This window comes from Phalangium opilio, unplaced genomic scaffold (genome assembly GCF_054372755.1).
Source record: "Phalangium opilio isolate 3A_F unplaced genomic scaffold, DU_Popi_V2 ptg000113l_1, whole genome shotgun sequence".
Lineage (NCBI taxonomy): Eukaryota > Metazoa > Arthropoda > Arachnida > Opiliones > Phalangiidae > Phalangium > Phalangium opilio.
Genome location: NW_028324209.1, coordinates 3,495,851 through 3,517,035, shown reverse-complemented (window position 1 = coordinate 3,517,035; position 21,185 = coordinate 3,495,851). Strand labels below are relative to the sequence as shown.

General features: G+C 32.3%; 3 protein-coding genes across 7 annotated transcripts in view; 1 reads left to right on the top strand and 2 right to left on the bottom strand.

The window, feature by feature from the left end:
* Positions 1-21,185, top strand: part of snRNP-U1-70K (small ribonucleoprotein particle U1 subunit 70K) — a 76,983-nt gene that overhangs the window by 3,162 nt on the left and 52,636 nt on the right. The gene's annotated exons all lie outside the window — the stretch shown is intronic.
* LOC149623381 (DENN domain-containing protein 2B-like) lies at positions 147-6,787 on the bottom strand. Its single transcript, XM_089853225.1, has 16 exons — positions 5,296-6,787; positions 5,105-5,206; positions 4,949-5,039; positions 4,809-4,882; positions 4,616-4,750; positions 4,457-4,542; positions 4,322-4,391; positions 4,156-4,251; positions 3,971-4,096; positions 3,842-3,898; positions 3,627-3,733; positions 2,980-3,157; positions 2,780-2,903; positions 2,589-2,710; positions 2,276-2,531; positions 147-1,678 (listed from the first exon to the last, which is right to left on the bottom strand). The coding sequence occupies exons 1-16, from the start codon at positions 6,262-6,264 to the stop codon at positions 1,647-1,649; spliced, it is 2,625 nt and encodes an 874-aa protein (XP_089709351.1). The 5' UTR covers positions 6,265-6,787; the 3' UTR covers positions 147-1,646.
* Positions 7,168-21,185, bottom strand: part of Sh (Potassium voltage-gated channel protein Shaker) — a 60,719-nt gene continuing 46,701 nt past the window's right edge. For 3 of the 4 annotated variants that reach the window (XM_089853231.1, XM_089853230.1, XM_089853228.1), the window contains 2 exons: positions 16,006-16,107; positions 7,168-14,677 (listed from right to left, as the gene is read on the bottom strand). The gene's annotated coding sequence lies outside the window, so the exon portion shown is untranslated. The remainder of the gene's footprint in view (positions 14,678-16,005; positions 16,108-21,185) is intronic. The other variant, XM_089853229.1, reaches the window with a different exon arrangement.

Sequence of the window (21,185 nt, the reverse complement as noted above, 5' to 3'; positions counted from 1 at the left end):
TTATATCATTTTGATGGAAGTTCTTATTACACGCGAGCGACGCCGCGGGTAACAGCTAGTATTTATATACATTACCATGGTTGTCCCCTTTATGCTGAAGTTGCACCTGACCAGTTTTCACAACTCAAAAAAAATCAACAAAATCATTTAAATGGATTAATATTGATCAGTTTTATTTTCCAAAATAAATTCACCGATATAAAAAATTACATGAATTTAATTTTAATGCCCTATAGTTATATTTAAAAGAAACAGAATCGCGAACACTCTTAATTAACTCCTTAGTGAGGTTCATTAGAATGCCTTAAGAGTTCTATTCCCTTTATACATGAATCCCGTTTTATTTAATTTTCCACAGAAGTATTATTGACTAGCATTTTTAGAATACGTTTCCTTTTTCTTGAGCATTAGTATTAAAGCTAAATTTAATTTGGTTTTTATTTTTATTTAATTACCGGTATGTTTTAGTTCTGCCAAAGCTATCCCAAAATTAATTTGAAATATAAGCCAGAAAACTTATTTTTAGTGTAAAATTAAATTATAAATAAATACTGCGTTATAGATAGTGACAAAAATTAAAATATTAGCAAACGTGATAAATATAATGATAGCCATTTTTCATTGTTGAAAAGCCTCGATAAAAGAAATTTAATTAGTGTTAAATATAGTGAAGATTTAAATGAAAACTGAAACTAAGTTATCACCACCTTTCTCTGGTGCAAAAACACAGCGTATTCACAAAACATTTTGCGCAATGAGAGAAAATACGTTAATTAGGATATTTCTTAAATTGGACGGAATTCAAAAGTTGAATGGTTGACAAAAAAGCCTAAATATTTTTACTTACATTTAAATCATTTAGAAATTAATTGTAATGTAGGCCGAACTTTAACACTGAAAAAATGGCTATCATTATGTTGTTAATTTATATTAAAAAAATTTACTTATGTGCTTTTTAAGCAACGAAAACAATATAAAAATATATTCACTGGGAAAAGAGTACGTAAAATATAATTAATTTACGCTATTATTAAAAAAAATTCGTTTTGTTCCCGATAAAATCAATATAAGACACAACACGTGAACACTATAGGCCTAGCAAGAATTGAATGCATAGTACCCCTAACAATTTTTGCTACTGCTGGATAAGTTGGCACGTTTTTGGAACTTACTTTCCTTTTACTTTGTTCCCCTTAACACATTAATTAAATTTGAAGTAATTAAAGTTGGTTTACAAAACAGGCAGTACCAAACCTTTAGTGCTACTGCTACTGTAAGATAAATTTCACTGGGACTGCTACACGAATCTCATTTGTATCTATCCATTATAGCGTTGAAAACTCTTATTAGTAAATTCATTACGATATAAAAATAACAATATTAAATTTATCATAAATATACGGTAAATTTCGTATAAAATACTCGCGACGTGTAAAAATAATTTAAAATATTTTTTTATACAAATTGCAACAACACCTTAAAATTAATATAAATCCAATTAATTTAAAACGTTAGCGTGATTCGCTTCCCACAAATAACGTAATTAACTTTCGGTAAAACGAATTAAGGCTTATTTTTTTTAACATAGTAATTAACCAAACCCAATAATTATGATTATAATCCACTTTTCTTCACATCTACTTCAACTAAAACGATTTGAGTCCCTTAAGCCTTTCACCTAAAATTGAAAATTATGATAGAACTCTTTAGATGAGACTAAAACATTAACTAGTCAGGGAGCCCACCGGTCCTATAATTCCTATAAATTCCTATATTTTTGAACCTATCCTATATTATCCTATAATTTCATGAAAGGTCCTATAATATCCTATATTTTTGACTTAGTCGAAGTTTTCGTATAGTTTAGCATCAAATTTATCAAAATTTAGCTTTTTTTTTTATCGAGATCACATTTGAATGGAGACCGAAATTGCGGAGCTCGCTTAGGATTTTTTATATATTATATTATGTTATATTTTAATTAAGTTCTTCTGAGTTTTCAAAAGTAAAATCCAATTTGTTATTTTTTATTTTTTGGGATTTTTCTACATAGTTTAAGCCCAAAATTGTATTATATTAGAGCTGCATTTTTAGTCCTATATTTTCCTATAAAAACACGTGATTTTTTCTCCTATAAAATCCTATAATTCCGGAAAAAAATTCCTATTTTTCCTATAAGGAATTTAAATTTAAGAGTGGGCTCCCTGACTAGTATCTAAATTAGCCAATTTCGTTCGTAAGTCTAGGCCTAGCACATAAAATACTAAACACTTACCAAATATTTTAACCTTCTTGCCTAGTTCTCGAACATTCTCTTTGACTCCACTTGATCCGCGACACTTTAAATATTCTTCTAATCTTCGATCAAATAAGCTTTCTGGTATACTTAGAACGGGTTGTTTCCTTATACTCGCGGTCCTTTTCAATTGCGTACGCTCATTTACAAATGCTTCAAACATTTCTGTTTCGCAAAACCACGTAAGAAACATTTGAACACTTTTCGATGAGGGATTTTTGCAAAATGCTTCTTTCTAAAAGTAAATAATTAGTAAAATAGTAGGCCTAAAGACACTTACATTCTTTTTTACCTGAAAGACTAGATTTCCCTGACCAACTACGGTTATGAATTTATCACAGTGTCCGATTGTTTCGACAAACATTCTTAAGAATGCTTCGCTAATCATAACGTCTCGTAGCATTTCTGTTGGATCTATAAAGAAAATGATAATGTTAAGGGAAATCTAATTAATTAGTTACATAATAGGCTTTAGATTACAACCTGTCATATTTTTAGCCAAACTTAAAGCCGCTTTTACCGCTTTAAGTGACCGATTCGGTAAAATTGTGTGCTCATCACCAACTTCTCTCATTATTTGGCCTTGATCCAAATCAACAATTAACATCTATATAATTAAAAACGATTTATAGAGTAATACAATGACGGATTACTTCGAATTTTACATTTAAAGAAGATTATACCTTTTCGGTTTGAATATCCATGATTTTATGAACCCTATGACTAGAAACACCAAATAAGAATGGTAAACTGGTGCAAGCCTGAGACAGAAGACAGTCCGGGAGGCTCGGTATCACATTCCGTCTCCATCCCAATGGATAAAGGAGTGATAGTATGGCTGTTGTACATTTGAAAAGTGTGCTGGAACAGTATGTTAATATTAGCAGAAGTATATAATACTTCTCTTCGAGAGAAGTGTACCACAAAGCGGGGTAAGTGTAACGTCACTCTTCCCAACATCGGATCATTTGGAGCAAGGTTACTAAACCGAATCACATACGCGATAAATAGTTCCCTCATCATTACTCTATTAGCGTTTAAACATTTGGCAAGACGCGCTTGTGCATTTTTGTCCCACGTCAAGACGAGGTTTGTGGGATAATTTCTGGCGATTTAGTGCCAAACAACTATAGAATTCACCTTACGGTGCGATGCCCATTTGTAGTTTGATGAGCGGGAAAGCAAACTAAAAGGGGGAGCCTGGGAAGAATGACGTTACATAACTAAAGCATTAAGAGGATACAGAGTGTCATCCTTCTTCTATTATCCCCTTCTGATATTAGGTACTAACTAGAACCAGATGGTTAAATAATATAAAATATAAACAAACCTGCTTGAATTAGCAACTAATAGAATTCTCCTCTCCAATAACAATGAAGCGATGACCTTTAATAGTAAATCTACTTCCAAGTGTTGAAGTAGTTGAGTAACCTCAGTCTACAATAATAATATCCCAATCAGATTTAACTACTTTGAATTTAATTTAATTAACTACGGAAATTGTTTAGTAACTACCGAGAAAAGCTAAAGCTATTTGCAACTTACATTGATGATTCGGTTATCTGTTGGTCTTAGTATTTGTATCCTTGAGATTTTGTTTGGCTAGATTTCATAAATAGTGTGAAATTAGTAGATGCTAGATAGAGATAGTACATTACTGTATTACCAACGTACCTCACTTCTATCGGGTAACCAAAATACACGTCCGGGTATGGGTACTTCAGTATTATATAATCTCATGATGTAATCTTGAAACTCTCTTTGCGATAGAAATAAATGTTTCTCTATTTCGAGAAGAATCTAAAACCCACGAAATTTCAGAACTGGATTTTCTGTCGTACGACCGAAAAGTAACTTACCTTCATGTATAAACCTACTGCATTACGAGTTGTAAGCAAACACACCACAGCTGGCAAAGTCAGGAATGCAGTCTTAGAATTACACTGTGGACTGCCCTAATGCAGTAATATATAAAAGAACTGTTGACTACGGTAATTTTTTAATAGATTTGCAAAACATTCTCACCAACAAACGTAAACAAAATCCAAACGTTTGGGAACCAGTTCCATCTTTAACAACGAAAAAGAAAGTTTCGCTGTAAAAATGATAAAGAATAGATTAAAGGAGTTTGCTTTCAATAATAAGTTAGAAGATGTTCACCTTTTATATGATGTTGTGGCTTTAATTGTATTCGAATCTGGAAAACAAATCTGTGGTATCATTGTTTCCTCATAAACAGTATCTTCCTGAAATGAAGCAAAAACGGGTTAAACCAATTAAAGGTCAGGGAAAATTATGAAATATTAATTTTCTTTTGACCTGTTCAGGATATTTATATATTATTCTGGGTTTTGGCGGTGATTCTTTTCTAGCAGGGGTCAGGCATGATACTAATAGACTGTTAAACAATTTCCCCTTTTCATGATGTTTATCACTTATCGCAGTACCAATAACCTAAACATATTTCTTTTTTTAATTACAAGAACACCAGTGTTGAAAAAATTTTAACTACCATGTTTTTGAGGGATTTAACATATATAATTCTATCTTGAACATCTTTCATTGACACTTCACTTCCACTGTCACCTGTGTCCCCAAAACAATGCATTAGGGAATATGTAACAGTATTTGTTGAAACTTAAAAATTCGTACTAATATCAGCCTGATCAATTCCATCATCAACTCCTTTCGTGTATAACTTTTTCCATAGTTCATTGAATGATTGGTTGACAATTTCCCTTATCTACAAGAACATGTTTTTTTTTTTTCGTAAGATGAGAGCTAAGTTTCTTTCTAAAAATTACTGACATTTGATGTTGTCGAAGCTTTTCTATTTGGACTTGGTGTTGAAGGAGTAAAATTACCCTCCCTTATCTTAGTTGTAGAGTTAACACCGACAATTGGTGTGCTCTAAAAGTAACGCCATTAATAAGAAATTATAATTCAATTGTAATAACAATTAAGAGACACACTCAAATTCGTATAATTAATTCTATTACCATATAATGCAGGTCCTTGTTGTTAATAGTGCTACTTCTTTGGTGTTTTTTCAATGCAATTGGTTGTTCATAAATAGGGCTACTTAATTTTTTTTCAGGCGAGTTCTTCCCTTCATACGGTTCAGCGTAAATATGCTCTTCACTGAAACTTCTCTTTAATGTACCATATTCTTTTTTCGACGGAAAATTAACCGAAGTTAAATCAACAAAAACGTGGTTAATCTCATTTTTATTTACACTATTATAAAGTTCGTAATATTTTCGGGAATTAACTTCGTCGGTTTTCATCTTACTCTCTACGTAACGATCATGCGCAAATGTTCTAGGAGGTTTTTTCGGTGGTATTGGACGACTATAATATTTAGGTGAGCTTGTTGGCTGTCGGGTGACTATTGGGTTTGATAGGGGTGTTGAATTTGCCATTTTTGTAACAGCAAATGTTGCGTGATGCGTATCGAAATCATTGTTTCTAAGTGGTGGGGTGGATAAATCCCTTAAATCTCTCCTGGGCACCACATCTGCTTTGTCGTTTTGCGCATTCTTTTCAGGACTATTTGATTCAAATAGTTTCAGCCTATCAGCAACTGAAGAACGTGGTAATGCCGATTTCCCATAAGGCACACGTTGTGGTACATAGGATTTTTTTCCTTCTGCTAAACGAGTACTTTTACTTTCATTTTCTATGTTTCTAGGCCTTCTTATAAAACTATCATATTCCGAAACGGTTGTCTTAGTCGGTGAGGGTTTATTCTGGTAAAGTTTAAGCTTGTTTCCATGGGAGGAAGTGGGGCTACACCCTTGCTTTTGGTTTTTGTAAGGGGTTATTGGTTTTTGGGTCAAATTTTCAATGTTTGATTTTACTTTAAAGGAACCATCTCTTCTACTATCCTTCGGTGTTTCAGAAGTAGAATTCTCAAATTTCTTACACATTTCCTTGATGACAGTTGATCCCCTACTTGACGCATCCATTCCTTATTTGGTATTAGAAACCACTCAAAAAATGAATGTCACTCGATTAATTTTGTCATTCTATCTCTAACCAAGGCCTAAGGCAACACTGTGAAACAAACTGACAGCTTAAGGCATGGAAATAATTTAAAGATGCTACGCTATTATCGGTCTAGTGTTTCTTGAACCATGACGGAAAACGATTCTAATTAGTACCACAGAGAATTATTTTTTCGCCTCATTAAATTCCAAGATACACACCGCGACCCCTACAGCATTTCTACATTGTATAAAGAGCAGACGACTAGAGTCTAGTCGCTGACCAGAGAGAATTTAGAAGGGGAGTGGAAAGCCCCCCCTTTGACTCTATTAAACGTGATGACGCCCAAACAAGATGTCGCGTTGAGCCTTTTGGGGTAGGCGAGTTTCCGGTCACGTGTTCTAAAATCTCTCTGTTACAAACGCATCATACCGGAAATCGACCTGCCTAGATAACGTTTAGCAGACGACGTTGCGCTACATTCCAGACCACCCCTTCGACTCCCCTTCTAAATTCTCTCTGCTCTGACTCGCTGGACACTGGGCCGCTGGCTCGTACCTTCACTTTCTCTCGCCCCCCCCCCCTCGATAAAAAAAATAAGAATAATATCTACACATCGCACCGAGTTTCTCAAAACTTTAAGGCCCATTCACACACAAACAGTGTTCATGATGTACTCACATTAAATTAATTTATATGGGCAGAGCGCAATAATGCTGGTGATTGGCGAAAGAAACTGTCTCGAATGTGCCTTAAATATTTTCATCCATCGAATATTTTTTTTTTCATGGGGAAATTTGATGCCTTAATCATTTTTCTGTAAACCGATTACCACTGAAATGAAACTTGACCTTAATTTACGTGCAATATAAAATGATCAAAAATGTTTTTGGCTTTTTGGTAAAACGAACAAAACTTTATTTTTTTGAGCGCGTCGTCTACAAACTTCATGAAAGAGTTTATTTTTCCGTTTTTTTTTTTTTTTTAATTTTTCCTGGTCTAAATTTGCAAGGTAGGGGAACAGGAAGTCGGGTTTTGTGTTGTTGTATGTGTTTCTTTTTTTTTGTTTTTGTTTGTTGTTTGTTTGTGTACTTTTTTATTCACTTTTTCTTCATTTTTTTTCTCACATTGCAGCGATTTTTTTTGGTTTGTTTTGAAAATCAAATTTTTTAACATATATTTAATGGGAACACGAACCGAAATAATTAATAATAACCAAGGTCGATTGATTTATGGAATAAAACCAAAATTATTAAAAATTAAAAAAAAAAGAAAGAAATTAAATTCGGATATGTTTCCATTCTTATCACATTGCACGTGGTAAAAATTGCATAATATAAATCATTAAATCATTTTTTTTTCTTTCAACCATACGTTTTTTGTTAGCGTGATTAAATTTTTTTTCATAACTAATATATTTAGTGTGAAATAATTATAACAAAGAAGAAAAATTTATTAATTTTATCAACAGTTATTTTTTTTAAGTGTTACATAGTGCGGGGCTTTTTAAATTATATACGCCATCTATTGGTTTGTTTCTCTCTCTAAGGGGGTGTTTACAAATTTTGTAATGTTAATTAAGGCCATATGCAACAAAATTAGAAATTTGATTTGTTTTTTCTAATCGTTATATAGGAATTTGTTTACCGCTATTTATTTCGGTAATCGGCTAAAATAATAATAATAATAATAATAAAATTCCCCAGAGTAGCACCACAATATCGTAATGTTTTATTTCGCTGGCCTATAAAGTGAACCACAGCCATAAACTTTTTTTTTGTTTTGAAATATATTTACAAATTATGAGAGAATGAAATATTAAATCCCCGAAGTGTTCAAATACCTTAGTATTATTATTATTAGTTTTTCAACAATTTAAAGCTATAAATTATTTATAATAATTTACAATATATTATTTATTTCTTCTTTTTTAAACCCTACTTCTTTAAATAGGCCTATATTTTGAGGAATGTTATTTTAATTTGGCTTTGCGTGTAATTAGCTAAAAATTCTCAAACGATCGAAATTAGCAAAAATAATTATATTAAGACTAACGAAAAATTAAAATCAAAACTTATTATTATCTTCCCATTCGAATAAGGGTATTTTCGCCTTGGCTTTAATTGGATAAAATAAACAAACTTAAAAATTTTTAAAATAAATTGAAAATTTTAACCATTTAAATATAAAGTAGTGTTAAATTAAGGAAAAAATTGTCCCTGCGAAAACTAGCCTTTATTAAATAGACTAAGTTGAAGTTCCGCGATATAATTAATTATTTTTTAATTTAAATGAACTTATTTCTATTTTCGTATTTGCATAGGCCTATAATTTTATTTTTATTTTTTGAAAAGTACTTATAAATATATGAGCCCCCACCATCCGTAAGTTTTGAAACGTTAGCTATAAATATTTACAATAAAGATGTTAATGTTTCTACAAGGGGAGAGAGGGAGGTTTAAAAAATAAACAATCCTACTTTTAATTTTTATTATAGACGGAATTACGTGAAATATGTAAGAATTTGAACTCGATTTTTTTTCTTATATTTCTTACGATGATCCTAGATTTTATTTCTTTTGGTTTTTTTTATTATAGCTCGCGTTTTTATTTGCGCCACATTCGTAAATAATTTTTCTATTTTGAAAACAAAAAAATTAAAAATGTGGTTGGTTTTTAAATTTTGAAAAATTAAAAATAAATGTGATATTCATTGCATTTGACCTTTTTTAATTTTTTTTTTAAATAATCAGGGATTTAAGGTATAATTAATTTTAACGGATTTTACGTACGATACAACAGGCTTGCATAAATTACACATTTTTAAAAACTTGCTTAATGGGATGAAAAATCACAAACTTCAGTACCTACCAAATACTGAAATCTGATTTATTTAACAACTTTTAATTTTACGTTAAAATTGTTGTTTTTTAGGAGCGATATCTATCCCATTTCAAGTTAATTTTTTTGGTTATTCAGTCATACGCACCCTGATTTTTATTCTTCTAAAGTACTAACTACCGGTAATAAATTATATTTTTAAATCTATGATAATTTTCACTGAGGCATTTTTAGGGCAAAATGTATTTAAAATTATTTTTTCACCATTTTGATATTGCATCTATGATAACTTAAAACAATTCATAATCATTTAACTACGTGTTAATTTCGTCTGCTAAAGACTGGAGAATAATGCTAGATTATTACCCTTGTGTTTTGATTAATTGCGATTAAAATTAAATTATATTTAATTGATCTTTTCTATACCCTAATTATTTAATAATTAAACTTCACCCGTGAAAAATGTCTCACTGAAATTTAGCCCTGAAACATTTAAAGCCCGATTTTTTTACTCAAGTTTAAATAAGTAAGAAAATAAAATAGTTTGTTGTAGTGTAGTGTCATTAGGTCAAATATTACAGGATAATACTCGTCTTACCAGTAACTAATCTGGTAATATTTATATATATATATTAATTCCGACTAACGTGTTATTTTAAATACCTTTTCGATCACAAATATTATAATCCGTAGCATTTAAACCTTTTAACGACTTACACTAAAATAATAATAGTAAATTTTTACATCGAGTTATTAATATATATATTTTTTTGGCTTGGCACGTTGTAATATATTATTTAGGTTTTTTTCTTCGTTAATTGTTTTTTTTTTAAATTAATTAGAGCAAAAGTTTAACGTTGCCAATATGATTTGTCCAAATCGAAATTTGAAGGTATTATCAATCTGGACCAATTCATATTCAGCAATTAAATGGGGAATAATTAGTGAATAATTGGGGAATAAAATTTACGCGCGAAAACATGGCTGAAAACGAACGAATAAAAAACCGAGAATTATTTAAAAAAAAAATTAGTTGCTGGAATTTAAATTTGTTATCACACTGCCAATTTTTCGTTTCGTGTTTACTTTTGTTGTTTTGGTTTTATATTTTCGTATGTATCTTGGATCTTTTTTTTTTGTTTTGAAATTGAGATTCTTATATTATACAGTATCGATTTTCATATAAACCTATTGATTCAGCACCACCATTTAAGCGTAGCGGGGTATTTATTTATTAGTTAGTTATTTTGGAAGTAATATTAATTATTACTATGAGAATTTATATATACCTCGGAAACGGTACTGCGCCTTCACAATCAATGTGTGTTTGTGTGTGTGCTGATAATACTAGGCCTGTATTTATTTAATTTTTATTCCGCTGTTTTTTGTAAATAATAGGTTGTTTATTTATTTATTTGTTTGTTTTTTGAGTTCCCTATTCGCCTCCCTGCAAAAAACAACTTTTAAGCTTCGTAAGAGCACTTATAAGAACTTCTTGCCATTTTTTTAAAACCCGCAAGGTGATGCTGGTTTTTGTTTATGGCTAGTTTTATTTATTTATTTTTTTAGTTATTTTTAGAAGAAATTGCTAAAGGTTTTTGTTTTTTATATTAGTTTGTTTTTTTACGTAACCAATGAACGATACTTTAGCCACCATATTTCCTGGATGTCTAATAATTTTTTTTACCTTAATGTTTTTTATATAATATTTTTAAGACTATATACACTACAATGGCTGGGTTTTTTTAATTTCTTTTTGTTTTGCCTAATGCCTCAAATTCTATTTTCTTTTTTTTTTATTAGTTAATATTGCACAACAATGCCGAAAAAAACCTATTCGGCTCTTTTTATTATTAATTATTATTATTATTATTATTTTTGGCTGAAACAGGCTTAAATACGAACCTCAGAAGCGCGCTTTATATATTTTTTTATTATTTAATTTTTTTTTCTTGAAATAGATGGCGCGTTACTATCGAGAAAAGAATTTTTTTTTTTGGTCAATACTTTATGGGGGTTAATTTGTGGGTGATTTTTTAATGATTTTACTCCATGGCAAAACATTGTTATAGTAATTTTTTTTTCATTTTTTTAAACACGATTTGGTATTTTTTTTTTTTCAAAAACCTTCAAAAAGACTTTTTCGTGAAATTTTTAAATGATTTAATATTTTTTTTGTCCCCTTGCTTAGTAGTTATTTGAAAATGTGCCATTTTATTAGAATATTTGGGGTTTTCTATTTTTATTTTGAGAGGATATATTTTAGGATTTTTTTTTTTCGAGTTTTTTTGTTGTTAAATTTTTCGAAGGAAGGGGGACGGGGGATAGACAATGAAAAAGGTCTGTCTAAGAAAATTAAAATAATAATTTTTATAGCACCTTGTGGTTTTTTAATCTATAATTTTTTTATAAGTTGTACGTTTAGCGTAAACATTTTTCTCTTATATCATACTATTTTTTAAGTATGTTAGAATTAATAAATTTAACAAACAAAATTTGTATTTTTTTTTTTGATCTAGGGTCATCTTTTTAAGCCTTTTAATCAACCCGAATTATTATTTTTTTATTTATTAATATTTATTATATTTATTATAATTTTTATTATTTAATATTTACCCTAAATCGTATTTCTAATCCCCCGGGCGCGACTGGAAATAGATTTTAAACTACATTTTTTGTTTACTGATTAAGCTCAAATAATTATTTATTTCTGATTCGCGCCGAGTAATTTTTAAATATTTAATTTTCAATACGGAGCTGGGGGAAGGGGGGCTTTTGGGGTTTGTTTGTTTGTGTCGAATTTTAGCCAATCATCAATTGTTTCGATATCACGTCTTTAAAATTTATAACACGCGGTGCCATCCGCCCTTTTTTTAGCATTTAATTTGTTCCTAGCGGAAAAAAACGTTTAAATTTTATAATAATTTTGTCAATCCAACAATTTTCCTATTTAATTAATAATTTTTTTTTTCAACTTTTTAAATATTAACTTCGTTCCAATTTGAGATATCACTATCGCCTCGCGCTTTTATTAATTTTTTTAAATATTGTAAAACGTAACGTTTTTTGTTAAATAATTTTTAAGCTAGTACGAGGGATTTTTAATAAGGTTTTAATATATTTAAATTTTTTTTTGTTTTACTATCATTAGGTGAGATTAACGATAAACACGACATTTTTTGTTTCCTATCCCAGATATTTCAATTTTTATTTATTTATTTTTTTTTTTAAGTTGGTATTTTTGTATTTCTTAGGTTTTAGTTATCTTTTTAAAAGGTGAAAATTATTTTTATTTAGTTTATAATGCTTATAATTGAATAGATAATGACAGGGAAATGTTATGTATTATTAGAATTTTGCTTTCGTACGGGATCATGTAAGTATTCAGGGAGGCTGCCACGTGGTCTCCATTATTGGATACCACGTGATGTTTATTTTATTAATTTTTTTTTTAATATTTTGAAAAGCTTAAATTCTAAAGATAGTTTATGCGGGTTGGTTGTTTTTTAATTGTCCTATTATTTTTTTTTTTTTAGCATTCGCGTGTCTAGAGGCTTTACTAGATAATTTTTAAACATTATTACTTATTTCTTTACGTGCCTTATGTTTTATTTTAAATTTTTTTCCTATATATTTTTAATTACACGTATCTACAATATTTTTGTCGGCTGAATGCTCTCTCGTAATTATTTACCCCTGTTGACTTTTTTTTTAACTCTTTAAAGTGGCGTTTTCAAAGACGCGACTGTAAACGTTTTAAATTTTATAGCGTGTTAAACTAAGTTTTGAATAACAAGGTACAAACTATATTTATCATTTTTAATTTTCTCGCGCCTTTGAAAAGGGGCCACAACTAAAATTATATTAACAATAAAAAAATACTTAGAACCAACTTTATTTTATTTTTATTTTTTTTTTGGTAACTCGTTATCGAAGGCTTATGACGTCACACCATAATGGGCGGGGCACTGAAATATATGAAGTCTTTTGGACTTTTTTGTTTGTTTGTTTGTTTGTTGTTTTTTTTTGGTAATTTCTCTATTATTTTAAAATCACAGAGATAGAGAGAAAAGTGTTTTAAAGTTTTCGTGTTGCGTAAAACAAATAATTAATCCAAGATTTGGAATAATTTTTTTTATAAATATCGGAGGGTAGTATGATTTTTTTATTTTATTTTTCATTCACGTTAACGGACTTAAAAGGGATTATAATTTAAGTAAATAATACGCCGTAATTGACCAGGACTACCAGTCTTTTAAAGCGCCATCTTCTGAGCAACGTGGCGGTTAATTCCACCGACTTAATATATATATATTTTAATTTCGATTAGGTTTTTTATTTTATTTTTTAACTTTGTTTCGATTCTCCTCGATGCAAACGAAAAAATGACTAGATTTTTCTAATTTTCGACTCGTATTTTTTAGATAATAAATAAAAAATAATTATTTCTAATATATTTTTAAAGCCTTCGTTTTTAAAATTTTTACTTTTTTTCGAGTTTTTTTTATATTTTTTTTTTGTTGAGATTTTTGACAAGTTTGTTTTAAAGTGCTCTTAATTTTTAGACGGAGTATACATTTTTTATTATTGATTCCTTTTGCCGTTTTTTTTCAGGGGATTGTTTTATTTTTTAAATTTTGAATATAAAATTAAAAAAACAAATTAATATTTTTTTTGTGGGGGCTGACCTTATTGTATTTCTTTCGGCTAAGAAACCAACCTTTTCTCGTATTTTTTTTTATTTATAGTTATTTTTGTTGGGGTAAAGGTTTTTTTTTATATTTTTTTGTTAAAAATCATAGGGTTTGTTTTTTTTTTAAGTGGTAATATCTAATTTTTAGAAAACCTTTTAAGGGGGATTTTTAGATATAGCGAGATAGAGAAATTCTGTAAATATATAGTTGAAGTGAATTTATAATAGCGTTATTAAAGTTTTTGGCTGGAGATGTGAGAGTATTTTGGTTCATTTTAACATTTTTTTAAGCAAAAACCGTATGGTTTATTATTATTTTTTTTTCTATTTTTTTTTTTTCACTTTTTTAATTTTTTTTTCTTCCACGTTTTTGTGACAAAACTGGAAATGAAATTTCTTTGAACATTTTTGTTTGCCTCTTGAACTCGGAGTCGACGTTCTTGTGGCGATTTCTCGTTTTAGTTATAATCCATGCTTTAAGTTTTCGTTATCACGTGCACTAGATTTTTAGAGGATTTGAGTTCTCTCAGTAATCTTAATGAATAATGAAAATTAATCTTCCATTTTATTTTATTTTTTTTTTTTTAGCGTGACTTCCTTTATTCTTCTTCTTCAGAGTTGCGGCGGAGATAAAAGATGAAATATTGTAGCTTTTTTTCTTCTTCCTGTTTTAAACGTAACACGTTTTTTATGGTTGAAAAAAATTCATTTTTTTCAAATATTTTTTTTTTCTTTGATGAGAACTTCTATATATTTTTAAATAAAGAAACCAATATGGTTCCTTTTTAAATACTGAGAAAGTCTGGTTAAGGAAATAATTTTCTCGATTGCTTAATTCTTTAAAAGCTTCCAAAGCCTAGCTGAAAATTTAAAGGGAACAATTTAAGTATAGAAACAACCAAATACTAATCACTCAATCTTGGTAATGGCGTGAATGACGTTCGAAAATATATGTATGTTTTTATTTCTTTCGCTAACTGAGGCGTACAATGTTTGACACATTTTACCACTTGTTTATAATGTATTATCAGGCTTGTATATAACCAGGAATGCGTAAATTTCTTCCACTTGGAATCTTTAAACGCCCACAGACCCCATACTAACATCTGGGGTAGGACTAAAAACTTCGTTATACCGCCAGCTCCTCTATCCTTCCTCGCATCTCATTGGTTATTCGAATGTATATGAGGTTTTGGGTTTTATGGGAAGAGTTTGACTGATCATTATGTATGACCAGAAGTGAGATGAGACTAGAAGTGAAGGGCTCTAGCATTGATAGTAGATCCTGGCACTAGTGAACAAATTTGAGGATTTTATGCCGCTTCCCACGCGCCTACACTACAGAGAAAAAAATCGGTCGCGTTCCATAAACATTTCCTACCCCCTTCCCCTCAACCTAAAGCGGCGGAACACGGACGCAGCTCCTTGAATCTAGTTCGGCCGTCTACCACCGCGAGCGTCTCACGTTTTGGAGGGGAAATTCAGAAACTGCTACTAGAGGGCCAACCGTTCTTGTGTTATCAAAAATATTCACTTTCGCCGAGTGCTTCTGGTCTCATCTCACTTCTGGTATGACGAATAATAATTTTACCCCGTCTGACCTCACGCTGCTACGAACGAATGAAATTACGGTTAGAGGTCCAAAAATTATGAGGCGTTGTCTGATAGTATGTTCTTAAGCCCGGCCCACAAAACCCTCTTAGAAATTAACGTTGCAGATATTTGGGGGGGAGACACAATTATTCCCATCAGCCCTATGTATTCCGGGTATAATCCATACACACGCTGAGACCTTGTCGTGAACAAATTGACTACACGCGAGATTTCATTCTTTCCCCCCTCTTTAGTTTACGATTAGCTCTCAATAATGTATCTTAAAGCAAAGAGCGGGTCACGTGATTCCCCGTCAAGTTGACTTTCCTTACCAACTCCAGTTTTGGCTTGGCGAAGGCTAAATTTATAAGTGCACTTATAAAGCCCGAAACATATGCTTCCTGCCTTCGCCAAACCAAAACTGGAGTTCGCGAGGAAAGTCAACTTGTAGGGGAACCACTTGACCCTACAAGCCAAGAATCCATGTAAGATATGTGAACGTTCAAAGACGTAAAGGGGGCTGCGTGGTTTTCTGGTCTGATTTCGCCATTACCAAGGGTGGTGTTTAAACTTAGTAGGAAATGTAATAACGTACCCGATAAAGTTCAGGTCCAGACACGGCCGAACGTTCCTGAATTCCTCATCATCCTTACAATGTCAGATGAATGTGCGATTGCGTACAGAAAATATGAGGAACCTAAATTAAAGACGGAATTTTAAAAACAAAAAAAACCAAAGATATTTTAAATAGCCTGAACTTGTAACCCCGTGTAATTAGTATCGTCATAAGTTTATATTAGATATGTTCCATAAGCATGACACTACCTGTACTTCGTAATGCTTGAGACTTAACTGAGAGCTAGTTCGAGAGAATTGACTACACTCGGTGTTGCAGGACTTCCATCTTCCTATTTAGTCCGCATTACTAAACCTATGACAGCCCTCACCAGGCGTCGTTTTACGAGAATTTATGACCTGGGTCACTTCGTGACAAGCTCCAGTTTGTAACCAGTGACAAACTTATGGAACATATCTCATGAACTTATGGTATCATCGGAAAGGAAAAAGTATGTCTATATCAAATACTCCGACGATCTCCCTTTCCATTTTATAAAAGTACTTCGCTTATTTACTCAAAGCGCAGCGTTTCATGATGTAACCTTAAGTATTTAGTATCGTTGAGACGTTAAGAAGTAAGACGACGCTGTAACGAGTTGGGAGTCGCCATTATAAAAGATGGGGATGGATAAATGGCTAACATTTTGCTAATTTGCTATGTAACTAAAAATATAAAGTAAAACTAGGCCTATAAGGAGCAGAAGTCTATCACATATTCATAGGAGATGTATCTTTTAAAGAATTCACCCTAGCACGGTGCTATGCCCATGTTTGAAGTTTGATGAGCGGGAGAGCGAAGAAAATGAAGCCGCGTTTACACGAGACACTTTGGAACCTGTTTTCAACCGTTTTGGAAAGGCCTAACACTTTTTAAAAAATAATATTTGCATTTTCTCGTGAAAGATCTCTGGTTTTATCAACTTAATATTCTTTTTTTGTACATTCCAAAACGGTTTAAAACGGTTTCAAAGTGTCTCATGTAAACGCGGCTTGAGTGAGCGTGGGAAGAAGCGTGTTACCTAACTAAAGCAATAAGAGGATACAGAGTGTCATCCTTCTCCAATTATCCCCTTCTATCATTACTTGTTCCTGATTTTTTTTTTCTTACGAACAACTAAGAATTTATTCAAAATTTAAATGGACAATATGATTGGATTGAAACAAGGACTAGTAAGAATTTCAAATATTGTTTTTGGAGAGAGAGTGTGTGAGAGTGAGAGCGAGGGAGTGATCCAAAGGAGGCACTTGAACATTAAATGGCGCGAGTTAAGTAAAAGTAGCCGCATGCACCCCACTGTTAAGGAGAAACTCGGGGAATTAAGCTAGACGAAGAAGCGCTCCGCAGCTTCGTATATCGAGAAACATCGAAACCACTATCCCGGAGTGTGGGCATAGATTGAGAAGGACTCGCTCGATCCTTTCGAGTGCGGGAAAAGAGAACAGTCAACGCGCAGACTCCGTTCAAGCTAAATTCGACGCGTCATAGCTATTTCATAAAATGGTTTGGCACTCTCGTCTCGAGTCCAAATTATCGATAGTGATTGTAATAGAACCAGGCAAAAATGCAAAGAAAAAGCTGCCTATTAAAACAATAATATTGCACCCGGTTAGGGCCTTGGGTTTTTCTCGAATTTCAAACTGGGAAAGTGATCATTCGTCTGCCAATGATGATTTTGGGGGAAAGCCAGTTACCCAGGCGCTCAAGGCCTCATCATTTAGACATATAATAGGCCTTTGCAGATATTTTTGAATCTCGAGACAATTCTCGACTATAATTAACCCTTTGATACATCTTGTATAATATAACAAAGTTAAAATAAATATTAGTATAATTTGCAAAAATAATGAGAAATTTGGAAAAATTATTCATCTCTATGCTTTATTTACTACTGACTGATCAGCAACGCCCAGCCCAAACCGCTTTGTCTAGGAAGCTAAAACTATAGTTTTTCTAGAACATTAAAGTAATTCGTACGGACTAAGAGAAATTATACCGATATATGAAAATGTATAACGCAGAATTGTTAAAAAAAAAAAAAAAAACCCGCCATACTTGGTAACATCCTTGCCTTTCAACCGCTGACATCAATCCTTCAATATTTGAAGCACGTCAGATTTCGGTAATTATTTTATAAGGCGATGTGTTCTTAGAATTTTTTCTTCCTCGATAAATTTTGATCTCAAATTAAACACGATCAATCTTGAGTATATGTCATTTTTACGAATGACGTACGCGAGCGGGCTTTGTTTTAATAAATGAGCCTCCTATCGGAGGTTATGGTCATCCAAATGGAACCTCGCGTTAACTGGATTAGATTTCAATATCATTGAACGATACAACTAGCTGAACTTTTAACTAGTTCGATTTTTGGACGGTTTTTCAAATCGCAAAACAAAACTTACACTCAGGCCTATGTACAAACAATTAAAATTACGCGAATTTGAGTTGCAACGGATCTATTTTAGAAAAGCCCCCTTTTTGCAAATGAGCGCAAACTATCAGAGAAGTTTCAATATTTCATGAAAGTCAGGTAATTTCATATTTTCCTGCAGTGTCAGAAATTATATATTTATTAGCACATGATATTAGTCATTTATAGACACTATATTCTGACTCTTCCGCGAACCAAAGTGGGGAAAATGCCTTCAGACAGTCAGGGAAAACTTGGAAACGTCAGGGATTTTTTTAATTGAACTTAGAAATATCGATTGATTCAAAACGCTGTATATACTATTTGTCTGAAACCAGCTTTTGCGCTAACCGAGAAATCTAAAACGACAAATCTTGTCTTCGAGTTGAGTGTAACGAGTTAAGCTTGAGTATCAGGTTGCCTTTTAAGCGAAACGTTGGACCATGAATTTGAACTAATCGAAGATTAATTGACCTATAGTGACAAAACTGGGTATAAAATAATTATGAGGTTTTCTTCTGTCAGCCACCCAGTTACCTAATTTGCTTTCTCAATGATAATACGTTGACCTATTCCTTAAATTCGATGCCAAGAAAAGAAAGCCTTCAGGACATATTTGAACATTGCTTTTTGAGCCGTCATTTTTAAATATGGCGGCACGTTCAACCCCTAAAGTCCTAAAGAACATCTATTGGATGATAGGGGAACAAGTATTATTAATAAATACCGCATGTTTCAAATAAGCCTGCCATAAATTAAGGGGGGTGTTCCTTTGAACGATTTTGAGTCAAAAATGTTCTATGTCTGATTTTGCCGTCCGGGTCACTGTTTTCGAGTTATGGTTTGATATTTATGGATGACCCCTTTATTAAGAAACTGATTTAGACAATGATTTCTAGTGCAATTAAGGGGTCATCCCTAAAATACTCAAATCATAACTCGAAAACAGTGTCCCTGTATATGAACATTTTCGACTCAAAATCGCCCAAAGAACATCCCCGTTAATTTATGCCAGATTTATCAGAAACACCCTGTATAATTGAAATCGTTTGAAACAGACTAACGAGGCGCTGGTAACATTTCGGTCCGCCATTTCATTTTAAAATATGTCTTAATATATACCTATTACTCTGCAAATTTAGTTTAAGACTTCTATGGAAAGCGGTTAATTTGTACTGAGCCTTGATTATCAGTCATTCAGTCAAAATTTTAACTTTTTATGTTTTTTATTTACCGTTGAAGTGTGAAGTTTAATATAATATAACCTAACCTTATCGAGATAAATGATGGTGAGCGGCCAAATATCTTTATCTGGGGTTTTCCCAAACCATCTCTGGCGAATGACTATAGCGGAGTCTGAGTGGAAGAAAGCGTACGCGGAGGGGAATCGCGGTGTTAAAGCACGTAGTTATAATAAAGAGTTACGTGATGGTAGTCCAAAAAAAGTCGATAGATATTATATAGGACCCCGCCTTGAAATAAGGTCGCAATCTTTGACTCCTCCGACATATATTTGAGTACCAAAACTTCTGCCCCTTTTTCCTAGATAGTGTTTCCCTATTCCCCTTTTCAAATTTTGAATAAATCCGTAAGTTTATGTCCGTAAGTCCATACATTTAGCGTAGATCAAGGGGCTACATTATTACTCTTTTCTATCAGTATAAACAGGAATACATATTTCTTCAACTCGGAATCTTAAAGAGGCCATTTTATGAGTGATATCGCGCGCCACAACAGAGTTATCCAAAATATCGTATACATTGGAATAGATAGTTTTCACACATGGAGAATTCATACCATTTACACGAGAAGGCCGGGCTACCTGGAGGACAAAAACCCGTCTGCTTTTGTATTCCAGGTAGCCTGGCCTCCTGGTGTAAATGGTATGAATCCTCCATGTGTGAAAACTATCTATAACCTATGAGATGCGAGGAAGGAGAAGCTGGCGGTTTAACAAAGTTTTAGCCCTTCAATCAGATGTTACTATATGGGTCTATGTATTTCTGATGCACCTAATAGGAGTAATTGCGTTTACATATCTCCCACGTTAATTTCTACAAAACGTGGGCCACGCGTCACAATTCTGACGTCTTTCTAACTGGTTGGAAGGAACGCCAGGTCAGTAATTGCGCAAGATGCGAGGCTTAGCGAGATAGATTATTCGCGAGTTAAAATTCGTCATACATAAATACGTAAGTTTATAAAATGGCTGCGCAAAGATTCCTATTAGCCGTATGCATTCCTGGTAAAAGAAAAATCGATGTGAAACGGGAAATCTTTACGATGCCGCGATGATACTTTGAGATCTGGGAGGATCTTGTATCGTACCCCTTTATTGACGTCACTATGGCGTAAGTGTATAGTGCTTGCCAATATCTCGATGCCAGATAACAAAAAAAAAATCCCCCGTTTCACTTCCATTTTTTCCTGGTATCATCGCGCGACAAAATAAGAATTCATTGTCTAATTTATACAGGGTGTTTCTGATAGGTCTGACATAATTTAAGGAGGGGGGAGGTGTTCTTTTGGAGATTTTGTGTCGAAAATGTTCTAGGACATTTTGCCGTCCGGGTCACTGTTTGATTTGGGTGTTTTAGGGATGACCCCTTAATTAAATTAGAAATCGTTGTCTAAATCAGTTTCTTAATTAAATTTAAGGGGTCATCCGTAAAATACAGCATCCAATCTTAACTCGAAAACAGTGGCCCGGACGACAAAATGTCATAGATATTACATTTTTGACTCA

Coding starts and splice junctions, on each gene's coding strand:
- LOC149623381 (XM_089853225.1), bottom strand. CDS start 6,264: ATGGATGCGTCAAGTAGGGGATCAACTGTCATCAAGGAAATGTGTAAG. Junction 4,097..4,155: donor CAGTAGGTTTATACATGAAG/GTAAGTTACTTT, acceptor CGTGGGTTTTAG/ATTCTTCTCGAAATAGAGAA. Junction 3,158..3,626: donor TTAGTTGCTAATTCAAGCAG/GTTTGTTTATAT, acceptor ATACTGTTCCAG/CACACTTTTCAAATGTACAA.